Source organism: Akebia trifoliata, chromosome 4 (assembly GCF_017979445.1).
Source record: "Akebia trifoliata isolate Shusen 1 chromosome 4, ASM1797944v1, whole genome shotgun sequence".
Classification (NCBI taxonomy): Eukaryota; Viridiplantae; Streptophyta; class Magnoliopsida; order Ranunculales; family Lardizabalaceae; genus Akebia; species Akebia trifoliata.
Genome location: NC_141378.1, coordinates 21813620 through 21837054, shown reverse-complemented (window position 1 = coordinate 21837054; position 23435 = coordinate 21813620). Strand labels below are relative to the sequence as shown.

At 33.0% G+C, this 23435-nt stretch overlaps 2 protein-coding genes and 1 non-coding gene across 5 annotated transcripts; 1 reads left to right on the top strand and 2 right to left on the bottom strand.

The window, feature by feature from the left end:
- Positions 1 to 6219: 6219 nt before the first annotated feature.
- On the bottom strand, positions 6220 to 7817 carry LOC147404477 (non-specific lipid transfer protein GPI-anchored 15-like). Its single transcript, XM_086440459.1, has 3 exons — positions 7444 to 7817; positions 6627 to 6728; positions 6220 to 6525 (listed from the first exon to the last, which is right to left on the bottom strand). Exons 1-3 carry the CDS (start codon positions 7760 to 7762, stop codon positions 6401 to 6403), a joined length of 546 nt encoding a protein of 181 aa, XP_086296585.1. The 5' UTR covers positions 7763 to 7817; the 3' UTR covers positions 6220 to 6400.
- Positions 7818 to 9378: 1561 nt separating this feature from the next.
- On the top strand, positions 9379 to 9460 carry TRNAS-GCU (transfer RNA serine (anticodon GCU)). Its single transcript has one exon. It is a non-coding gene; the product is annotated as a tRNA-Ser (tRNA).
- Positions 9461 to 14616: 5156 nt separating this feature from the next.
- Positions 14617 to 21597, bottom strand: LOC147404475 (putative RNA helicase SDE3). 3 transcript variants are annotated; one of them, XM_086440455.1, is made up of 5 exons: positions 21444 to 21597; positions 20037 to 20860; positions 19771 to 19944; positions 17087 to 18547; positions 14617 to 15067 (listed from the first exon to the last, which is right to left on the bottom strand). In XM_086440455.1, the coding sequence occupies exons 2-5, from the start codon at positions 20817 to 20819 to the stop codon at positions 14822 to 14824; spliced, it is 2664 nt and encodes an 887-aa protein (XP_086296581.1). In that variant the 5' UTR covers positions 20820 to 20860; positions 21444 to 21597; the 3' UTR covers positions 14617 to 14821. The 3 variants fall into 3 exon arrangements, with proteins under 3 accessions (XP_086296581.1, XP_086296584.1, XP_086296582.1); XM_086440458.1 differs by having other exon boundaries at positions 21385 to 21517; XM_086440456.1 differs by lacking the exon at positions 21444 to 21597 and having other exon boundaries at positions 20037 to 21358.
- Between the last annotated feature and the right edge of the window lie 1838 nt (positions 21598 to 23435).

Sequence of the window (23435 nt, the reverse complement as noted above, 5' to 3'; positions counted from 1 at the left end):
ATTCCCACCAAAAGTGACCACTAAGGCGTCATAATGGGATGTAGCTACTCTTTGGAGTTCGTCTCGTGTAAACAGTGTTGCTTTATCTCCCCATATTGACTCTGGCAGTCGTGCTACATTTATTCCTACTGTCACTTGGTATACTTCGACCTCATGTCGAATCTTCCTCACCATGGTTCGAGCAATGCTCCGAGTCCAATCTTCTAAACTATATACTCCTGTTATTGTATGTACAACCTTTCACCTTTTATGTTTTCTACGCCTTTCTTCTCTCGAAGGCGATAGTGGTGGCATCCGTTTTTCCTATTTTCGTTCCTCCCTAGTGGTTGCTACAATCTCCTGAGCTTCCTGTCTTTTATCATGTCTTGAATGATATGCCTTAATCTGTAACAATTGTTAGTCGGATGATCTTTCATACCGTGATAGTCGTAGTAGGGCTTTTTTGGCTTCCCTCTATAGTCTCTGGGTAGTGGTTCGAACCCTGAATCATTTTGTATATGCCTCAAGATTTCAGACATTTCTGTATTTAATAGGGTTTAGTTTCGTTTTGTCCCCCATCGTGACTTTCCGTTTACTTCTTTCTGTTTTTTCTTCTTATCATTTTCTTCCCTTACTTGCTCTTGCTTCCTATGAACTTTTGGTTCTATCGTACTAATGGTGGTCGCCTATATTGGTTGCCCCCTATTCTTCATTGATTCTTCCACTAAGATGTACTTATATACTTTAGTGTACAAGTCCTCCAATCGTGATAGGTCGGTCTTAATTAACGATTCATGCAACCTTGTCTTAGGAGTTATTGTTATGTAAGCTGCACATGCTGTTGTTTCGTCCATTTTTTTCGTCGCCAGTGTTCGAGTTTGGAATTGCGACATGAATGCTCAGATGCTCTCTCCATTCTCCTGTCACAGGTGGAAGAATGTATTTACTCCGACCTTTCTCTTCCTCAAATGTATGAATTGCTCGACGAAAGCTTTTTCTAGTTCGGAGAAGTTTTTTATCGATTTCGAAGGTAGCTCTTGAAATCAAGATACAGCTCCATGCCTTAGTGTTGTTAGGAATAGTTTGTAGAGCAACGAGTCGTCGTTCTGGTACAATACCATCTGATTTTTGTAGTAAAGGATATGTTCCATTAGATCCTCCGTCCCATCAAATATCTCGAATTTCGGGGATGGAATACTCTTGGGAGGTAGGATGCCATTATTGTCGGTGAAAATGACGACCCTTTGAATTATCGGATAATATTTCGAGCGTGTTGCCCCGCATCCCTTTTCTTGATTTGTTCCTTGTCCCTCTTCTCCAACAAGTCTTCCACTTCTTCCTGAGTCATAAGATTTCGGGCTTTTGAACTCCCCTGTTGAGTTCCAATTCCTACCGAATTTACCGTTCGATCAATTTCTGTTTGATCTGCTACAGGGGTGGGGTTTTTTGTCTTACTCCCGTTTTTTCCCTAGTTTCAGTTTCTTCACTCAACCTCTGCCTGAGTTCTTCGTTCTTCCTCTTTATCAGCTGAATTTGATCATTCTAGCATTCGAGCCCTTGTTGTATCTTTGCCCTCATCTCCATCAACAATTGGTGTACCGCTTGTAATGGGTCATATGGTTCTTGATGTGGATTTGTTAGTCCATAAGGTTCCTCTCGTCTAGTTCTCACCATATTGGTCATTTTTTTTTTGAGTTTTACGAACAGTGTTAAATTGTAGATGCAAAAAATTTGCTCTACCTTGGGATCTGTGATGATGCTTTTTTATCTCTACTCTTTGTGCCCCTAGGTGTACCTACAACAACACCTCTCTAACACTCAAGTCAAGATTTTGTACAAGAAATAGTATCCCCTTTATTTATTTATTTATTTTTTTAAAGTAAAGATTGCATACTTTTTAGTGTCTTGCAGCTATGTATTTGTAGGGATTTCCTTCTTTGATTCTTTTTAAATTTTTTCCTTGATTTCTGTTTGGGCGATTCCATTCAGTTAGGGACTTTCCTTGATTCCCACGAATACAGTTAAACTCCTTATTTAAAGGGATTTGAAACACTCCCAAACTTCAATTATTGACCATCGGAGCTCGGTTGAAGGCAACGATTGACCTTTCTTCCTTCTCTGCTGATTCAGATGCTCGATTATGTTGTCTCGTGACTCGGACGCTTGGCTAAGTTGTCTCAAGATTGTATGTGTCACTTTTTTCAGAAAAAATACCCTCCACATATATGATGTTTGAATATCTAAGGTTGAATTTCAACTTAAATAAAAAGAAATAAAGAAACAAGTTGAAGCCAGTGTTTAATTTGAACCCAATGCAATGTAATAATATATATTATTCCGTATCAATTATATATTTTTAAAGTGTTTTTTTAATCATTTCTTGTTTAAGATTTTAATTTTTTTATTTATATTAATTGATTTTTTTTTTTTTTGAGATTAGAGTTTGCTCATGCCCTCTTTGGGGTCGAGGGAGGGAGGGGGTTTAAAAGGGGAAATACAGTAAAACTTTAGAGGGGTAATTTTGAAAAGGAAGATGATGAAAAATAATAAAATTAGTTTTTTGTGATATTTGTATTGAGAGTAGATGCCAATCCCTTTCCTACCCAAGGCAATATAATAATATTTAGGGTCTTATTAACGTGTGTGCCCTTAAGACGTTAAAATGCATTAAACACACCTTAGGGCAGTTTGGGTAAGATAAGCAAATCCCAATGTGTATTTAATGTACTTTAATGTGTGTCCTTAGGCTCACCTTTACAAAACCTAATATATAATATTTATTTATTTTTGAAGTTTTTTTAATTATTTTTGTTGAAGATTTAAATTTTTTTGTGCATAATAATTTTATTTCTTGTTCAAAGAGGGGTGGGGTGGGGTGGGGGCTGTAAAAGAGGGAAGACAATAAAGTTTTGGATGAGGAAATCTTGGAAAGGAAGAAAAGAGGAAAGATAATAAAATTAAAAATTTCTCGAGATTTGTGACAAGATTAAATCCTTAACTCTTCTCTAACTTTGAGGTAATATAATAATATATAATATTTTTATATCAATTATATATTTTTCTTTATTTTTAAAATATTTTTTTAATTATATAAATATGTTTCCTAGTGCCCTCTAAAAGTTTTCCTCGAAATTCATAGTAAGATGAAATTCAAATCTCTCTCGAATTCGAGGTAATATAATAATATATAATATTTTTACATTAATGAGCTTAACTTTCTACTTCAATGTCGGATTTGAGCAAAATTAGATTCGTTGGGAAAAGGTCTAATAGATCTATAATTTTTATGAAGAAATCGAGATTAGAAAACACCATTTACCATAAGATATTTGAGCTAAAAGTTATGCTTGGGCTGTGGTAGGATAGAGTGCAACGAACTTGGGCTTTGAATGAACCTTCTCCCCCACATGCCAAAGATGGTGTTGGAGTTCACATAGTTCCACAATTCAACAAAGCACTAAAAGATAAGTGCTTACTCCATTCCATTTAAGAGATAAATTTGGGGACAGCCTAACACACTTGCCTTAATTTATGAATTAAGGGACAAATTAAGGTCCCTTATCTTATCCCACGCAATTTGTGTAAAAATGAGGCTCTTCCTTCCATCTCTATTCCATTTTTTTCAAGTTGAGGAGCTTGCACTCTTATGCATAGTAGGCTAGAATAGATTTATTTTCTTTTGATTCTTGTAATTGAAGGAGGAAGATGGTGTACCAAGGCTATTGAAGATCAAAAATATTTGTTTCTTTTTAATTTCTTTGTCTTTATATATGTTTTTAGTTATGTCTTTAAATTCCTTTTTATTCTTGATCTTGCAATGACTTGTGGCTAATTCCCTCCTTAGAGAAGTGAAGGAAGCCAAGAACAAGATCAATTTAATTCATTTCATGTTCTTAATTATTTTCTTTATGCACTTATTGTTTTATTAGTTTCTTTTCAAGAATTTAGATCCAATTTCTATGATTTAGTTTTAATTGAATTTCATTCATTAGTTGAACTTCAAATTGACATTTGACGTTTTGATTAAATTCTTAGATGATTTATGCTTAACCTCCATAACTACTTATTGGAATTTCATACACTTTTAAGTGTAGGAAACTTTATCCCAAGGACTTTGAAATTACTGCTTCATTACCACATATTCCAACCAAACACATTTGCTTGTGTATTGGGTTGGGAACAATAAGATGATAAATAAAAGGAGAGAATTTAATTGGTAGCTCAAGGTGGATCCCCCCCACCCTCTTAATTTTCTCTACGCTGTAATTTTATTTTATTGAAGTTTTAATGGTTAACAATTCAAGTTGTCATTATTTTAAATTCTTGAGTTTAATTCTCGTTATTTTCCGTTAAAATTTGAGTATTTGCTCATTTTTCTTGTGGATTGATTCTTACTTGTAAACTCTGTAAGGTAATTTTATTTGTTCTCAAGCCATCAATAACAATATCATCATTTACTGAGAGACAATGGTCCACTTAATCATTAAAATTTCAAGGCCTTGGACTCAAAATTCATTTAAAAAGAAAACATAAAACCACCCCCCCCCCTCAAAAAAAAACAAAAAGATAAGTCCAACTAAAACCTGAAAAATTAATCCAACACATGGGAAATAATTAAAAAACCTAACTAATAGCCACGGTGTTTTTTACTTAGTTGTTTCAAAATAAAAGATCAAAATTCTAAACAATCAAACAAGGCAGTCAATCTTACTTCGTTGTTTCAAAAATAAAAGATCAAAATTCTAAACAATCAAACAAGGCAGTCAATCGACCATTGCGCCTAATTGAAGTTTTGTCTACCACTCCCAAGCATAGTCGCTAAAATCTGACTTTTTCCGTTAAAATTCGATCACAACTCATTTTTCTTCCTGTGGATTGACTCTTGTCAATTCTGTAAGGTAATTGTATTTGTTCTCAAGCCATCAGCAACAACATCATCATTTACTCAAGAGACATTGGTCCACTTGATCATTACAATATCAAGGCTTTGGACCCAAACTCATTTAAAAAGAAAACATAAAAGTATGTTGACACCCCTCCCCCCTCTTCAAAATTTTTAAATATATATATATATATATATATAAAAGATAAGTCCAACAACTAAAACCTGAAAAATTAATCCAACACATGGAAAATAATCTAAAAACCTACTAATAGCCAGGGTGTTTCTTACTTTTTCTTTGTTTCCAAAAATAAAAGATTAAAATTCTAAATGATCAAACAAGGCAGCCAATCGACCATTGCGCTTAATTGAAGTTTTGTCTACCACTCCCAAGCATGGTCACTAAAATCTGCCTTTTTTTTTTTTTTTTTTTCTTTCTTTCTTGAAAAAGTCTCGTTTAAAATACTTTATGTACTTCTAACTATTAAAACAGAAAAATACCTTTACTAAAAATACATTTTTTGTAAAAAAGATTCATAATTATCTGCTTTTTTAGGTTCATGGTTAATTTTTTCTGGTCTTATGGTGGTTTGTTATTTGATTCATAAATATTGTTTAATATGGAGTTAGATGATTATGTCTTGTTATAGTTTTTAATTTTTTTACAAGTGTTACTTTGTTTAAAAAATATGTTGATAGTTAGATTGTTTTTAGCATCATAAAATGTATAATTGTTTGTGGGAACATGTTTTCTTGCATAGATATTCAATAATGTTTTTTTTTTCCCCTCAAATGTATGTTTGAATTTTGGTCTATTTGAGATTGTTCCTTTTAATCGTAATCAAAGATGTTTTCTTATCTCTCATTTCTTTTCTAAACCAATCGAAGAACCTAATGGATCGAACTCATCCTTGGCTGCTACGGGTCATTATATATTAAACGATAAATATAATATAAAATTAGATTATTTATGAAATAATTTTAAAAGTAATTATAAATATTTTTTAATCATGCATAAATTATTTTTGGGTGAGCTGAAAATGAGTTATTTACGATTCGGGATCATTGTTCATTTTAATTATCAAAACGTGAATGATCACATTTTCGTTAAAAAAAATTCAGAATGAAGTGATTATGTCGTAGGCTTAAAGTGAATTTCGTGTGAAATAGTCACTTTAAAAACCTCTGAATTTGTTGTTGTTCATGTTTTGGTAATTAAAATGAATAGTGAGCCAGAATCGTAAATTCGTCAAAAGTTGATCACTTTTTTTTTTTCCAAAAATATCTCATTATTGTTATGGTCGTATATGCTCGTTTGCACATGCTTCCTACCATTAATAGTAAAGAAAATAAGAACAAGAAAGCATTAAACTTTCCCAGGGAATCGATGCATACATATATATATCGAAAAGACCAAAAGCGAATAATATTTAACCTCAAAAAAGGTTATCTGATAAAACATAACAATAACAATACAACCCCACACAAGAAAGTAAGACATGAACGCAGATAAACAAGCTCTAAAACCCCATAAAAAATTTAGAAACTGGTGAGAGTTGAAGCACAAGATGCAATGAAGAGGAGGAAGACAATGAGATGAAAGGGCATGTTGGTAATCTTTCCATCGGAGGTGTCACCGCCCGGGACTCTTTTAGATCCACTCCCTGCAACGATGAACACATACATAATTACTCTTTATTTGTAAAAAAAATAAAAATAAAACATATTTATCTCATTTTATCGAACTTTTTAGACTAAATTGTACCTTCTGGAATATCATTCACCGATGGTGCGATGGGAGAATCAGGTGTAACATTCAAGTCTTCGGTCGGAGAGCTTGCTGGAGAAGTTGCTGGCCCATCAGCAGCTGGGGACCATGAAGACTCAAGTTGTCAAATTTTATATGTAACATCCAATTTGTCTTTAAACATCATGCCCAGCTTTCAACAAAATATCATATTTTTATCGGTTATACAGTTACAAATCAAAATTTAATAATAGAATTTTTGTCAACCTTACCATTACATTGACTAATAGCAATTATGCGGTTCGATAGTGTTCGATAGTGTCTACGTTCACGGATGAGATGAGAGCAATTCATTAAATCTTAAGAAAGAAATTACAATTCCGAATTTCATTCTCTGCCTCTCCTATATTGTCCCAACCTAAAAGTTATATATCCAAATTATATGTGGATATTTGTGTATCCATAGACATGTGAAACCCTTCACATGGATGTAGAGCACAAATTTTAAAGACTTTAAACTAATAAATAAAAATGTTTTTTTTTTAAATTAATCAATGTATTTTAAATTTGAGAATTCAGTAATCGTCCATTTTTAAAGCCTTTAATCAAACAATTCATTTTTAAACCTAATCCAAACCATGAATATTAGAAGTCTGAGGGTTTTATATGATCTTTTAGTCCGTGTAACCTTCTTCCAGGTTTGGGCTGAATCCTCAATTTAGGAGCAAATATACAAGATTGCTCAGGTGATGAATTTTCAACTTAGATTCAAGATATCTGCCATAATATATAATAATATTCGAGGGTTTAATCATATAATTTGAATTAATCTTACCATTACATCGGCTAATAGGTGGAGTTTGAACTTTGCAAGCACCGGGGAGTGCAAGTGCTAAAGTCTGGTTGATAGTAATCCCGAGTGCCGTGCCACCACCATTGAGTAGTGAACAAAGGCATAGTGGCTGTGATTGAACGGCACTGGCAAGTTGTGAGCAGCAAGACGAGGATGGGGTTGAGGAATTCCCCGTAACGTAGTTTAGGCATGGGGACAAGCCAATGATCACTGTAGTACAACCTGATTGGGCCATAGTTTGAACCCAAAACATAGTCACAAGGACCATGACTAGACCCATTTCGATTCCTTTTGAAGCCATTTGATAACTATTTTTTACAGAAATGTAAGAAAGGTGAGGGGATGGGAAATTGAAAGAAAATGTGTTTGGATTATTGGACTTGAGTGAGTAGGAAAGTGTGTGATTTATATGGGAAGACAAACACAAATTGGGTAGCTTTGGGTGACCAACTTCTCCTACACTTCGGGGGTTTTGGTAAACCAAGCAGGGTTAAAAAAGCTAACGTGTAATCTATTTTTGTTAAGTTGCTTTGGTCATCTTTCTAAATTAAGTGTTTTTATAACCAGACGATTGTTTTGTAGTATAAAACTAGAAAGTCTTTAGATTATGTTGCTTTGGTCATCTTAATAACTTAAATATTTTTACAACCAATTCCCTCACCTAATTCCATTATTATCGAAACTTTATAACTCAAAGGTGGCATGTGCATATGATCATATATCAAAAGGGTTTATTTATAATTTAAAATACCGATTAAAGTGTTTTAAGCTTAGATAGTAGTCGAAGATAATATTATAATTTTGAAAAGTAAGAAACCTGATTCTAAGGTCATGCGCTGCAATTTTCTAGGTTTTTACATGAAATAACATTGATCATATTAACTTAAATATAAAAATAGGGGCATTTATGACAAATCACTTCTATAATTTTTCATTAAAATTAAGAGGAAGTGAACGTGTACCCATTAACATTCAAAGACCCACCATGACACCTAATAGACCCAATAAATTTGATTTAGACTTGCCTAATGTCAAATGAGATTTAACGTACGCATCAAACACGCGAGTTACTTACGAAGACATTGAAAATCTCTAATAAGGTAATATCTTTTCATCTCTAAAAGGCCTCGAGGCTCGAAATCCCATTTTAAGGCTCGAATTTTCAAGTCTAGGTGGTCTGAGTGGTTATTGAGTTCATGTGCCAAAGCCAAATCTTATGTTACTTAATTTTTTCTATTATTGTTGTCTCCATATACAAAGTATATAATGTTAGAACTTAGAAGTAGGTTTTAAAAAGTAAAAATTAATTTGAATAAACCTATGATAGGACTGTCCAATTAAAAGATTTGGAATAATTTGAGAATTTTCAAATCCAACTAGAATAGAGCCTTGGTATATATGACGACACAACTCGGAACTAGGGGTGGCAATGGGTCGGGTCATGTTCTTGTCGTGTTGACGTAAGGGTATTATGAAAATTTATTAAACACAAATCCAATTCATTTATAAATTAGTATACTTGACCCAATCCATATGTAACACGTTTAATAAAATTTTAATTTTTATTGAAAATAATAAATTCCATTTCTACCACCAAAGATAAAATACAAATAACTGAAAATAAAATTACACAATCATAAACTAATATCTACCAACATAAATTAAATATCCCAAAACATAAACTGAGTTTTATCATCAAAGATGAGTAATTTTAAAAGAATTATTGATATGTTTAAAGTTACTTGTTAATAATAGAATGACACAATGTGTCAAAATGGGTTAAGCGGGTGATGATTTTAACTCGGACCCAATCCATTTAATAATTGTGTTACACGGGTTTGATAATGTTATAATCCAAACTCACTAATTTCTTGTATATTTAGTTATTTAATATGTTGTAGAAAATTGTAAACAACCGTCGCTTTGGCCGAGTGGTTAAGGCGTGTGCCTGCTAAGTACATGGGGTTTCCCCGCGAGAGTTCGAATCTCTCAGGCGACGTTTCATGTTTTTATTTTATTAAAAATCATAATCTGGAAATGATCCAGTACTCCTCGAAGTGCTATTTTAATGTTGTGCTTTCTCGTGTGAAATTTTTGTGACGAGTGAGTCTTGTGCATCCAATTTTGATGTGTTTTTGGAACTTATTTAGAGAAAATAAAAACTTCAATTTTATGATTAAAGGTTTAAGTAGACCATAAAATTTAGCACTATTGAAAATTAGTATTCCCAAGTAGATTTCAATAAATTATTTTTTCTCATCATTTTAGTTATAGGGTCAGGATCAAGGGATATATGTAAAAACAATGTAACATTAATAAATTTTCATAATATGGGTTAGAAGTTTCGGATTGAGTTGATTTTTTATGAGGGTGATCTCTAAGATGGGAAGATCATTCGGAAAAAAAAAAAAATCAGTCCAATCTGAAACTTCTAACCCCATTAAAAGTGATTTAGAATGTGGATCGTCGATTTTTTGTCAATTTTTATCAATAATTTGTAAATTACTTTTGATGGATTTAGAAGTTTCAGATTGAGTTGATTTTTTGTGAGGATGATCTTTTCATCATAGCGACCATCCTCGCAAAAAATCAGCTCAATCCAAAACCTCTAACCCATATTTTGAAAAACCATTATTGTTACATAGGTCCCTTGAACCGTCCCCTTAGTTATATTGTCTTAATTAGTCCCCTTATTGCTCAAAGAAAAAGAACACGCGAGATTCTTAAATGTAAATTATCCTAATGTTGAATACAATTATGGTATACTAAGGTCTACAACCCCGAACTTATGTTTGGGTCATGAGAAGTGGGGTGAGACCTTCGATTTGCACAATAAAATATAATCTTTCTGAACAAATATTTAATCGATCTTTAAGAAAAAATTCATTGTTAAATTATATTTATAAAATATCTATGGTGAAACGACCTATGGTTAATAATTTTGTGTACAACAAATAATCGTTACGGGATTACTTCGAGTACAATTCAAAATATACATCTAACAATTCGTTTAAATATTAAGTTAAAAAGTAAGAGAATGATAAAAATGTGATGTGAGAATGATTTAGTTGTAAGTCAAGTTCAACACTCTAGAAAAATTCTCAAAAATTTGTATGTATACATATTAAATTTTTTATAATACTCATAGTCATAGGTTTAGAGAACTCCCGAATCTATTTAAGATTTATTATCCGAGCTTCTATTGTCTCATTTTTCAAAATCACCCGTTTTGTTTTCATGGATAAGCTTGCAATGTGTCAAACCAATTGAGCTATGAATTCATCCTTTATAATTTAAGACAATTTGATACTTCTATACATATAATAAATATTCTAACTTTTATTCTAAAATAACATAAAAAAAATTTAAAATCATGAACATAATAATATTTTTCTGATTAATCCTACTATTAACATAAATATTCATAATGTTTGGCACATACTCTCTTTCTTAATTGAATTATCAAGACTTCTGTTCAAATATCTTGGGAGGGGAAGAGAAGAGATATAAAAGAAATGAAAAAACTAACTTATTAGTTTATAATCTTGAGATTCCATGATAAACAATAGTTAGTGATTGTCTAATGGTAAAATCTTTAAGTGCAAAAAGAGAGAATATGAAAATATTATCATAAAATATTGGGATAGAATTTTTTATATATATTAAAATAGAGTTACTATTACCACACCAACTGTATTTTCATAAGAATTGGTGTGGCATTAGTAAAGTTGGTGTGACAATAACATCTCTTATATGAAAATAAGGGTTAATTTGTGTTTATTGCTCTTTGTAAAATGTATTTTTGATTTGTTTAATTTAGGAAAATAATAAATTTGTGAATAATTTAAAAAACGTCAAAAAGTTGTGAAGTTTTACAAAGAGTTGAATTGGATAGAAATTTTAATTGTTTCTTATATCATTCGAAAAATTTAGGTATAATTTGCAAATTATTTGAAGAATCGCTAAGGAAATGGGCGCTGGCCATCAAGGTGCTTTAAATATCCTTCCTTTCTAGTCATCAAGATGCTATAAAAATCCCTTTTCTCCTCCCTTCAATCATGCTTAAAATGCATCTCTCTCTCGATGATAAACGGCTCGTCTTGCCATGACCTTATATTGGATTCACAGAACTATTGTCGCTCCATCCACGTAGAGTCAGAGAGTTCATTGTTGTCTCGATTATGCTATTAGATGCTCTGGGGAAGTCGGAATAGGAGAGCACGCATCTCGAGGCTCCCCCACCCCTCAACAATCTGTAATGACTTTGGAATCATTAAGATCGGATTCACTTTTAATTTTATTTTTGTGTATAAGCCCCCAATAAAGAGTTCATTGACTCTTCATATGACAATACTGGTTAGAAGAAGGGTCGATTATTGTATATTAGGAGGTGATCGTCATATTCTTTTGATGTCATCTCCAAATGTGCAGGGGAGGATCTCACCTATAAGATAACGAGCCTCGATCTGATCAAATTGACAAGTTTATCTCTAGCTTCGTGGTTGGGTGCTTGAGCATATTGCTAGATATAAAGATCAAAACATCATGAAAAAAAAAAAAATACTCTATATATCCATCATGAATTAATTGCGTTGGTATTAAATTATAAATTTAATTTTGGACCATATTTTCCCTAACATTACAATCTTTTCTAACTAATCTTTGCACCCATTTGCCCCAATAGATTTGATACACACCATAGCTTTGAACATTACCCTTAGTTTTGCATATTCCAAGGGGTTTATGTTTTCTTAAGAAACAACTCAAGATGGCCTTCTTAATTGTTTCCTAATTTTTTTATCCTATAATGTGCATCCTAAGTGAGGACCCCCAATTGTTAAAAAAAAAAAAAAAAAACTTTGATGCTTCTAATCTTTTAATGGGTATCTGAATGTGTAAAATTCATATAAAGAAATTTTCAATTTTCCCATTTAGATTTCTTTTTAATGAATTCCTATATCTCTAATGCTAGAAAATACTGAATTAGCTGAATAAAAATCTTAGTAGGCGTTTGGATAGGACTCCTTGGCTACTTCTGACTCTTGCGGGGATTTAGAAGTCGTTTGGATGCATTTGTATGAACTACTCCCTCGAAGAGTTACTCCACGCAAGAGCAAGAAATTACTCTTTATGAAGAAGTCAAGAAAACCTATTTCTCAAAACTCTTCTTGCGGGGAGTTAAAATCTAACGGTTCGTTTTACCAAAATACTCCTAACTTTATTAATTTTCTATGAAAATATTTCTAATTCATTTGCCCTTAAATCAAATAAAAGAAACATTTATTAATATTAAATGTATTATTTTTTAATTTTGAGTATAATAGATTTAAACACATTATATTAATATTTAATATTTAAAATATTATATTATATTATATTAATATTTATTATATTATATTATATTAATATTTATAGTTAAAATGTCAAAAATAATATAGTTTGAAGGCATATTATGACACTAAAAGACAGTCTGTCAATTTTTTTTTTAAATTTTGAGTATAATGGATTTAAAACACATTATTAATATTTAATATTTAAAATATTATATTATTATAATAATATTTATTATATTATATTATATTATATTATATTAATATTTATAGTTAAAATGTAAAAAACCCCTAGTTTGAAGGCATATTATGACACTAAAAGACAGTCTGTCAATTTTTTTTTTAAATATTATGTCCTATTTTGTCAAAAACAGTCAGTCAATTTTTTTTAAAATTTTAAGTATAATGGATTTAAACATATTATATTAATATTTATTATATTATTATTATATTAATATTTATAGTTAAAATGTCAAAAAACAGTATAGTTTGAAGGCATATTATGACATTAAAAGATAAAAAACAGTAACTGGTATAATATAAGGGTATTTTGGTCTTTTTTTTAGAAGTCATGAGAAGTCAGTATGGTTCCCAAACAGACTTCCAGCACAAAAGTACTTCTGCCAGTACTTCATAGAATTGATTGCCAAACGCCATTTCTGCACAGAATTACTTTTCCAACTCCTCCATAGAGTACTTTAGCTTCTGTTCTTTGGAAAAGTAGTTCTGCTCCTGGTATCCAAACAGGCCCTTAGTTTTCAAAGTTATTCTTTTGTGAGTGAGGTATTTTTATGAATAAATTTATTAAAATTTTTCTTAATATCAGAAATCTAACAAAAATATACAAACTAAAACCATAACACAAACAAACAACATGAAAATTAATCTAACTCAGGTTTTCTTAATAAAAAAAATATTACATTCTTTGCTCAAATGGCATTCTATTGAATCCCAAGATTCAAAGACCCGGGTCATGACACCATTTTCAATTTCTAAAAACTTGGCCATTTACAAGATTCAAATATAGCACCCTATATTTAAAATTAAATAAATAAATAAACAAAGAATTACAATTTTACGTAGGAATAATAAGGATCTTTGTCAATCAATAAAATGAAGGATTTATCAGAAGGAAAAAAGATAGTCTCGTCGAATCATGTTTGATGAATTTAAATCCAGCATAACCAAGAATTCAGGATACTCATTTGTATCCCTCAAAAAATTATAGAAAAGAAATATTTATGAATTTAGATAGATGAATATTAATTTTTCGAAAAAAGAAGAAAAAACAAGAATATCTCCAAGGAAACTGCGAAGCCTCGAAATTACCAACTCATGTGCTAGTTGCACTGCTACTTCTGGGCTGTGATGACACCCCAATGGACAGGAGTGCCCATGTGGATCCCAATGTGTCGGAATTTTAATGAAGGACCTAGCCTAGTGGACCAACCTATTAAAATCAATCAAAACCCAATCCATCCCATTGATATACCCTTCCTCCCTACCACTATGAGGCTGTATCGAGACAAGATTCTCAACCTCAGTTACGCTAACACTTCAAAATGGATGGATGAAAAGACACTTAAATCTCTTAGAGATAAAGGCCATGTCGATGTACTCTACCAATGTCTCTGCAATATCCAGGTAACATAGGGACATTGTTCAAAAGTTGAAGATAACTTGACCTTAAGTGTAAGCGTTACTCTCACTCAATATGCCAAACACCAAAAAACATATAAAACATAATAAGGAAATACACAGAATTTATCCCTTTTGCATTACAAGCTATATTCCTAATGCATCACAACACCCAAAATACCTTGAATGAAATAATCATAATTGAATTTGATCAATTGATAGATACGGGAGCCAATAATCTGACGTGATTCATCATTTCTTACGCATTTCATGTTTTCTGTAACCTCTAAAAAAAAAACCACTTAATGAAACAAGACAGATGTTTAAAAAAAGAGAAAATACCTGAAAACATGCCTTCCAACTGCATCCCTAGGAGTTAATGCTAAGCGAGGTTACTTCCAACCGTCAGACCATTCGGCCTCATCAGTAACCGGATTAGGGAACTCTTCTTCTGCTTTGAAAGAGTCATCACCCCAACCCACTTCATCAGTGATTTGTGGTTTCTCTGCTTCATTGTTGAAGTTATCATACTCATTGTTGTAGTTTTCTTCATCGCAATCTTGCTTTTCAGGGAGAGGACAACCCTGATAGGAATTATTGTCTGAACAATGCCTTAAAAGCTTATCCCAGAAAGGATCCTGCCAACACACAAATAATCAGGCACATCTATCCACTTAGCCAGTTTCCATAAGAATCCAATCCATTCTATAACGAATAAAATGCAGTTACTTCCATGGTTACCACGTTGGGAGTCGGGAATAAGTCAGCACGGGAAAAATTCAGTAAAATTGGAAAAAATCTGAAAGAAATGGGGAAAGGCTTAAGTCTGTGTAGTAGTTCATACTACCACAACACAATCAAGCTATATTATTCAAAATATAAAAATATTCAATGTCATCATCATTTGCATCCTCAGTATCTAATGCTTCATCAATTAAATGGTCGCCATCACCTTCATCAAGTTCATCTTTTTTTCATAGTACTTCGATTTCATCTTTCGTTTTAATCCCGATGTAAACACACAGTTTGGGATTTAATTGCAATCGCAAAGTTCACAATTTAATCATGAAGTTCGTGATTTAATCACAAAGTTCGTAAAAGTCATGATTTATTGAAAAAAATCAATCGATGAAGGAAAAAGTCATGATTTAATAGCGACTTTTTCAATAAGTCGGAGAATTTGGTGACTATGCTTACTTTATTAACTTACTCTAACAATTAGTAGGGAATGCATGTTATAGTCCAAGATGCCATCCCATCTGAATATTTGCTCATTTGAATCTTCAAGAACTCTACTTCCTTATTCCTCATCATTTTTTCACTTACAAATCTTCTTTCTTTTATTAAGCACTAATGATTTGTTTTTTTCTTAGGCCTTCTTCAGTAACTTGCCCTGGAATTTTCCTAAAGTACAAATACAACACGTCATCTCCTTTGAGAAACAAAGATATAGTGATAAAATTGGATAAAAAATTCCATAAATCTGAAACTTAAATTCATGATTTTAGGTTTCAGCTGCAAAAACTGAGATCTTTTATTTGGTAAATCAGTAGATCTTTCTCCTCTTTGTAGTAACCTTGAATGCCTCTTAATTAGGCCATTTCCAAGATTCTGCCACTCCACCCAACCATTGTATGATGGTGGACTGCAACTCAGATGTAGAAAGGTGACGGTGTAAGACTTGGATGCAAAGATGGTCCACAAACCTTAGGAAGCCAATACTACACATTGGTAAAATTTCAAACATAAGGTTGTCATGTCTAAATAGTCATATCGATCATCTATTATTATACAAACACAAACACACCACACAAAAAAAAAATCTATGGATGTTAGATGCAACTTAGACGTGGATGTATAACACAAAACCTTTAATTTCATAAGTTTTTCCCCAACAGACTGATCATCTTGCCTCCTTTTAGTATTCTTTCAATGCTCAAAACCATGATTTTTCTCATAATTACCACATTACGAGGGATAATGTAGAGCTCAATTAAGCCAAACCTTTGGGAGAAATTCACAAGAGCAATGGTTTTTAAATAGAATAATGTTGAAGTGACCTCAAGATTGGACCTCACATTGCACACCCTGATGTGAAAGTGTATCGGAACCATATATGTTTTCCCTCAAGATACGATTGAAAAAGCATCTACGGTTCCTATCCACTTTCACTTCAAGATGTGCAATATGAGGCCTATTATTTAGGTCACTCCAGCACAACTCTATTCAATATGGTTTATGCCTATTTTTGGGTAATTATGATAAAATAATATTCAGCTTGTCTTTTCAAGCTCTAGGAAATCCAAAACAGGTCTCTTCTAAATATGCTAAACAAAAAGATTAAAGAACTAAGCCAAAATATCTTCTGCTAGTTTGCCTTCCGCACAAGTTTCATACAAATGAAAAATGGTTTACGATGAAAAGAAGATGTAAGCACTTTAAGATTAGAGATCAGCAGGAAACTACTTCTCCACAACACAAAAAAAAATGCCAACAAAATGAAGCACATATTAGCATAAGTTAAGACATGATTTTCATTTGAAAAGCTCACAAATCTTTATAAAAAAAGGATTTAAACTTCATTAAATATGTGCATGTGACTAAAATATTAAAAAGAGAGAAAAAAGAAAGAAAGAAAGAGAATTAAATAGGAATACCTTACTGATAATATGTGGGTTACTAATGATTATAAGCAAAGATCTAGCACGAGTAACAGCAACATTGAACCTCCTTGGATTGCTAAGAAATCCTAGATAATGTACTCGGTCGAACTCATTATGTTTGATGGTCGACCTGACAGTAGATATAATTATAACTTCTCTCTCCTGTCCCTGAAATTGCTCTACAGTCCCAACCTTTACATCGGGCATATCAAGTGTATCTTCAAGAACTTTCCTTATCTTGAGTACTTGCTGGCGGTAAGGTGTTATTACCCCAATATCTGCCTCACTAAAATTTGTACTTGCGGTCAGCTTTCTGATGATCTCAACTACCTTGCTTGCCTCAATCCGATTAAACCATGACGGATTATTTCCTTCCCTCTCATCACATCCTTGAATGCCAATGAAAAGAACGGGAAATTCTTTGTTCAGAAGGATCCCCTCCAAAGAACCCATTGAGGAATTTGTATCTTCTTTACAAGCAATCAATTCCCCTTTGTAGAAAAGCTCTGAGGGTAGGTCCAAGATTGCTGGGTGACACCGGTAGTTCTTTACCAACTTCGTTACATAATTTTCATCCTCATTATGGTACAATTCATATTCAAACAGCCTCTCCAAGTAAGATTTCCCCAATCCATAACTCTCCGCATTTTTTGAGTAAACAACAGGACCTAATTGCATCGGGTCACCCGCCAAAACAACAATGGTTTCTCTTTGGCAGAGATTTGATATCGGGATCATGGTTTCTGGCTCCGAGGCTTGACCAGCCTCGTCCAAGAAAATATGGGAGAAGTGACCGCGCTTGATGCCTTCAGCATAAAGGAGAGACGCACTTGAATATGTGGATATTATGATCCGGTAACGCATTAAAGCCTTGAATGGAGGACATCTGAATACGGATTCTACAAAGTAACAAAAACGAATATTATCGGGCTGAATATCCTCGTAAGAACGGCTGGCCGCATTTAGCCTAAATATCTCTCTCTCTTGAATTTTGACCACCTCCTTGTTGATGAGTTTCTCCAATATGTGGTCCGCCGCACTATTTGAGGATGCACATACAAGAATCCGTGAATTCTTTCTGGTTACGTAAAGCTGTAAGATTGCCTCCACAAGTGTCAGTGTTTTACCAGTACCAGGGGGTCCATGGATCAGATAAGGTGGGGCCCCTTTACAACCGAGAATCATCTCAACAGAACACATTTGTTCTTCATTGAGACAAGTTGTTAAAGGCACCATTGGGGTTACTTTGATCAATCTCCTAATGGATGATTGAGATGGAAAGAGGAGTCCGGTCTCCAAATTTTGTGCAGCTTCAACAGCCTGATATAAACGCCTCATGCTCACCCTGTTATATGTAAATTGAATATTGTAAAGATCCCCGTCACGATGACGCAAGTGTAAGTCCTTAGAAAAATTTAAGAAGACTTCATCGGCCTCAACTTGGTGAATGAACCCCTGCAAAAACCACGTCTTGAATGTAAGTGTTTGAGAAAATACAGATAATTTCTTAATTCTACACTAATGAGTTAGCATGAAAATAAAACATTTCCCAATGGAACACATAAGAGGCAATCCTATTCTTTTGGACAGTCATAAAGTAAACATAATCTAAAAACATGTCCATTCATTGAATGATTAAGACCATCAAAGTGGGTCAAAATTATTAAATATAAGATCTTCTCAAGATCTAGTGAATGATGATCAAATTCCTACTTCTGAAGCAAATGAAGAGATGACCACATGTTGCCGTCATCCCTCCCTAATATGCGTCTACTCATCTTCCTTATTTCATATGTATACATGTCATATTCAGTTCTTTATCTTTTGATGCATTTACATTCACTAAAAATTATCAATTTTTTGGTCTTTTGAAATAGAGAGATTCTATTGCCACACCAACTTTTGCTAAGAGCACCCCAATTGACATGAAATCACTGAAGAATTAGCACACATCTTGGTGTGCTCTTAGTTAAAGTTGGTGTGGAAATAGAAGCTCTCTAGAAATATGATGTTTATCAATTAACACTGCATCAACCAACACACAACAATAGTTAGTTTTTCGCTACATGTAAGTTGTGAGTGGACCCATATAAAGTTTTTCCCACCATTTTTATACCGCTCAGCCGACTTCTGCTTGCCCGGTTCAGTGCTGTCACTATTGGAGACAGATATATCAACATTTGTTCACCAGTTATTACTTATTATCCTGAGTATCGTAGAGACACAATCATGTTTACTCAAAAGAAGAGCCTGGCTTGGGTACAAGTATACATCATCCATTTCTAAGTATCTAGCTAATGGGTTTTGTTAATGTGTCCTAAGGCCACATGTTAAGATGTGCATTAAATACACCTTGGAAATAAGCATTTGAGGGTGTTTTTGGACACCATCCATTTTCGAAGTATCTAGTTAACGAGTTTTGTTAACATCATGTAAAGATGCATTAAATACACCTTGGAAATAAGCATTGAGGGTGTTTTTGGAAGGAAAAAAAATTGAAGGCATTTTTCGTAAGAAAATAAATTTTGGAGTTGAATTTAACGCAACCTAACGTGTGCCCTTAGGGCACATGTTAACAAAACCCCTAGTTAATATAGATAATCAGTGCGAGATAACAAATAAGAAAGACACTTTAATAATTGATCAATTGAGAAGTTTTCCCAAAATCAAGCACAAACCTGATATGTAAGAGAAGAGTCATCCGGATCGTCATTAGCAAGCTTGGCAAACACAAAATCCCCGTTGACAAGCGAAGGCCTTCTCTCAGCTAGTCCAGGGACCTCAAGGGCCAAGAAATGAGGTCCCTTCCTCCTCATAGTGACATACTCCATGCCATGACCTCTCATTTCCTCCTAAAGAAATGAATCATCAATTTTAGAGCAAAAAGGATAAAAGAAAATAACACTTCGATGTTATTCTCTCCTTGACAAGTATTAAGAATTACCTCCATATGTAGTTCTTCCATGATCAATAAAGTGCTGAAGAAAGCATTGTAATTCTCCTTTGTTAAACCTTCTACGATAGCCTCGGGTATCTGCTTTCTTTCCAACAACTCCCTAATGTCGCTTGGAATGTCATATTTGGGAAGCCTGTATTTGAAGCCTTGAGCCATTGCCCTTGCAGGACGAGAACCCGCCACAACTTCTGTCACACCGAATTGTCTCCTTCTCTGACCCCTCTTGTATGGCCGGTTTGAAGCAAGAGATTGGGAGATTTTATCTTCGGCTAAGAGAAAAACCACTCTTTCAATTCTCTCATCCCCCACATCAAAATGAACAACTGTTGTATGCAATCCTATGTCCTTTGGTTTACATGATAACCAAATTTTTAAAGTTCTTTTAGGCTGAAGCATTCTATCCTCCAAAGAAAATCCCTCCAAGAATCCTTGGATGGCCTCCATGTCTGAATTAGCCAAAGGAGGTTCCATCAGAGACAGAGTGTACGAGTCCTCCGGATTTGAACAGAAAATCCTAGTAGCCCATAAGTCAACTGGCATAGAAGTAGTGTTTTCGAGTGTGATCGAATCTGCTACGGTTTCTCCAACAAGGATAGATCGAGGTTTCCCTCCAACAAAAGGAAATGGGATCGATACAATAATGGGTCCTTCTTCCATAGGGTTATAACTGCAAACTGATTTATCATCCTCGTAATCTATAAAACCAATTTCTCCTTTATCTCCAATAACAGAGCATTCATCGTCTGAATAACCCTTCCAGACAGAACCCATCACCAGATTGATACCGATACACGAAGCAAGGCCGTTAAATCCTAATAAACCCAAAAGCCAATCACACCCATTTCATCATTTAAACTCATGATATAAGCATTACTACCAAGAACACTAAAACTGAAATTAAACACATCAACTAAGAAAACCAATTGAGACTACAATAGCAGAGAAGATCATAAACAATTAACTTCCATACTAGATAATAGAATATGAGACACACACTAACCAGCAAAACCTACATAAGAGTTAAAAAAAAAAAATGAACTAGCATTCATAAACCAAAAACCAAAAGAAAATAAATAAATAGAGATCAATAATTAAATTTAATAAAAAAAAAAATCAATGACTATCCAACCTACATAAGAGTAAAAAAAAACCTTAACTTGCTTTCAGAAAAAAAAAAAAAATGACTACCCAGAAGAGAAAAATTGGTGAGAAATAAAAGGTACAAATGAGATTGAAGTGAAATATAAGCATAAAAAATTTTAGATACGAAACAGATCAAAAAGCAAGAGATATCCATTAAAGATTGAGTGCAACATATGTTGATTGAAAGAAATACCAATAAATTTTTTAAAGAAGAGTTTCAAATGCAACACAAGAGATGAAAAAGAAATCAACTTTGATCAAAACCTCCCACGGATTTTACAGAGGGAATTTGAGCAATCCCACGGAGACAGTCCCACCAACACAATTATTGTGCAGAAAGCTTTATTGCTTAACCGGTTTCATGGGGTTCGGTTTAACTTGAGAGAGCTGCTATTGGCACCCAATTTTTACTTATTATACCTCAATTAATATATATAGATCAAGAGATATTTTCCCAAAATGTGCCCAACTTAAGACAAAATTTCGGTTCAGATACACTGATCACTTTAATTCCCACAACATATTTTTCCAGTGGATTCGTTTCATTTAATCAATGAATTCGCTGATAAATTATTAGTCAAATCGTTAACATGACAAAATCATTGGTATTTTATTATCGAATTTATTAATTTTAAAAGTAAGTGATGGATTCACTAGACAAACATATTTTGATAATTAAAATGAACAGTATATTGGATGTAGAATTTTGTCATATTCAAGGAATGAAATGTAGATTCACATGTAAAAAAAATAATAAGCAAATGATTGACAACAAGTAAAAATTGAGTGCCGATAGAAATTTTCTCTTTTTATTTTTCTTAAAACTGTTTGAATGAGTTTGATAATGTTTTGTAATGTTGAGATTATAATTTAAGCCAAACTTACTTTTGTAATGTTTGAAAGGTGTGTTTTAATCTTTAGTACTGTGTGGTAAATAATTTAAGAAATTGGGGTGTAATAACTAAAAGCTAGGGTACCAATAGCATCGGCGAGGACAATAATGCTCACCGACACCCGAAGTTTTAATGGGCTTAGAGTTTTCCTTTTGGACTCCTTAACCTCACACGACGTTTGACGCTTCAGGTCCAGGCTCTCTCAATGGGGGAATCCCTAGGAGTATTTCCCATCACAACTGCTTATTTGATGGAGAGACAGTAACATCGTTTGAAGCTAATTTTATTTTATTTTTATTAATTTTTAATGGATTTAAAAAGAGCCATCTAACGGTGTTGGCCCTCCAAAGCAAGATTCCAGAACTAGATTTTCGGGTCTTGAGGATAGGCAGCCATCGATTGGATTTGATATGAAACGATCTAACCCGATTCAGATATTAAGTGCTACATATTTATTCAAAATAATAGTTTTTTCTATTATAAATTAAGTGGATTGATATGATACTACAATCAAAATCTCAATCTATATCAATCACATACATTTTAAATTGAGAGTTGCTATTGGCACTCCAAATTTTACTTATTACACTTTAATTAAAAAAATAAATAAAAAGTGAATCTCTATTTCGTGCTCTGAATATAATGAAATTCTAAGTTTGATATCCTAATCATTTTAGTTCTCAAAACATGCATTAATCTACAAACTCGTGAGTTCCTCGCTTTTAATATCTATGAATTTGTAAATATATCAATGAATTCATTAATTATAAAAGTGAGAAATTCACTCAAAATGCATGTTTTGGGAATTAAATTGAATAATATACCTAAATCAGAGTTGGGATATAAGTTGCATAATTTTGGAAAAAATCCCATGAAACATTAAGTCACGGATTGAAAATAAGTAAAAGTTGGGGTGCCAATAGAATATATATATCTCTCTCTCTCTCCCCTCTCTCTCTCTCTCTCTACTTTCTTTTTTTGTTTTGTTTTGTTTTTGTTTTTTGATTTAGGGTTTTATTTGTTAGATTTAGCATTTTATATGTGCTTAATACTAATTATAATACAAGTGTTGAAGAATGTGTTATAATGCTTTGAATTGTTTAGGCAATAACTTGAACATAATTTTTATAATGTTTGAATGGTGTGTTTTGATCTTTAATTAGGGTGTTATAAGTTCTTTGTTTTTTAAACTGAGTATTTGAACCTCTTAGAACACTCGACTAATCCTCTAATCCCTTCCTCTACCCTCTCCCCTCCAAACTGTCTCCATCTTCAGGTGAACTCCTTCTCACTTTATCACTATGTTATAAGGGGTGAGATTACCCGTGTAGGTCAAGAAGCCATTATCGTT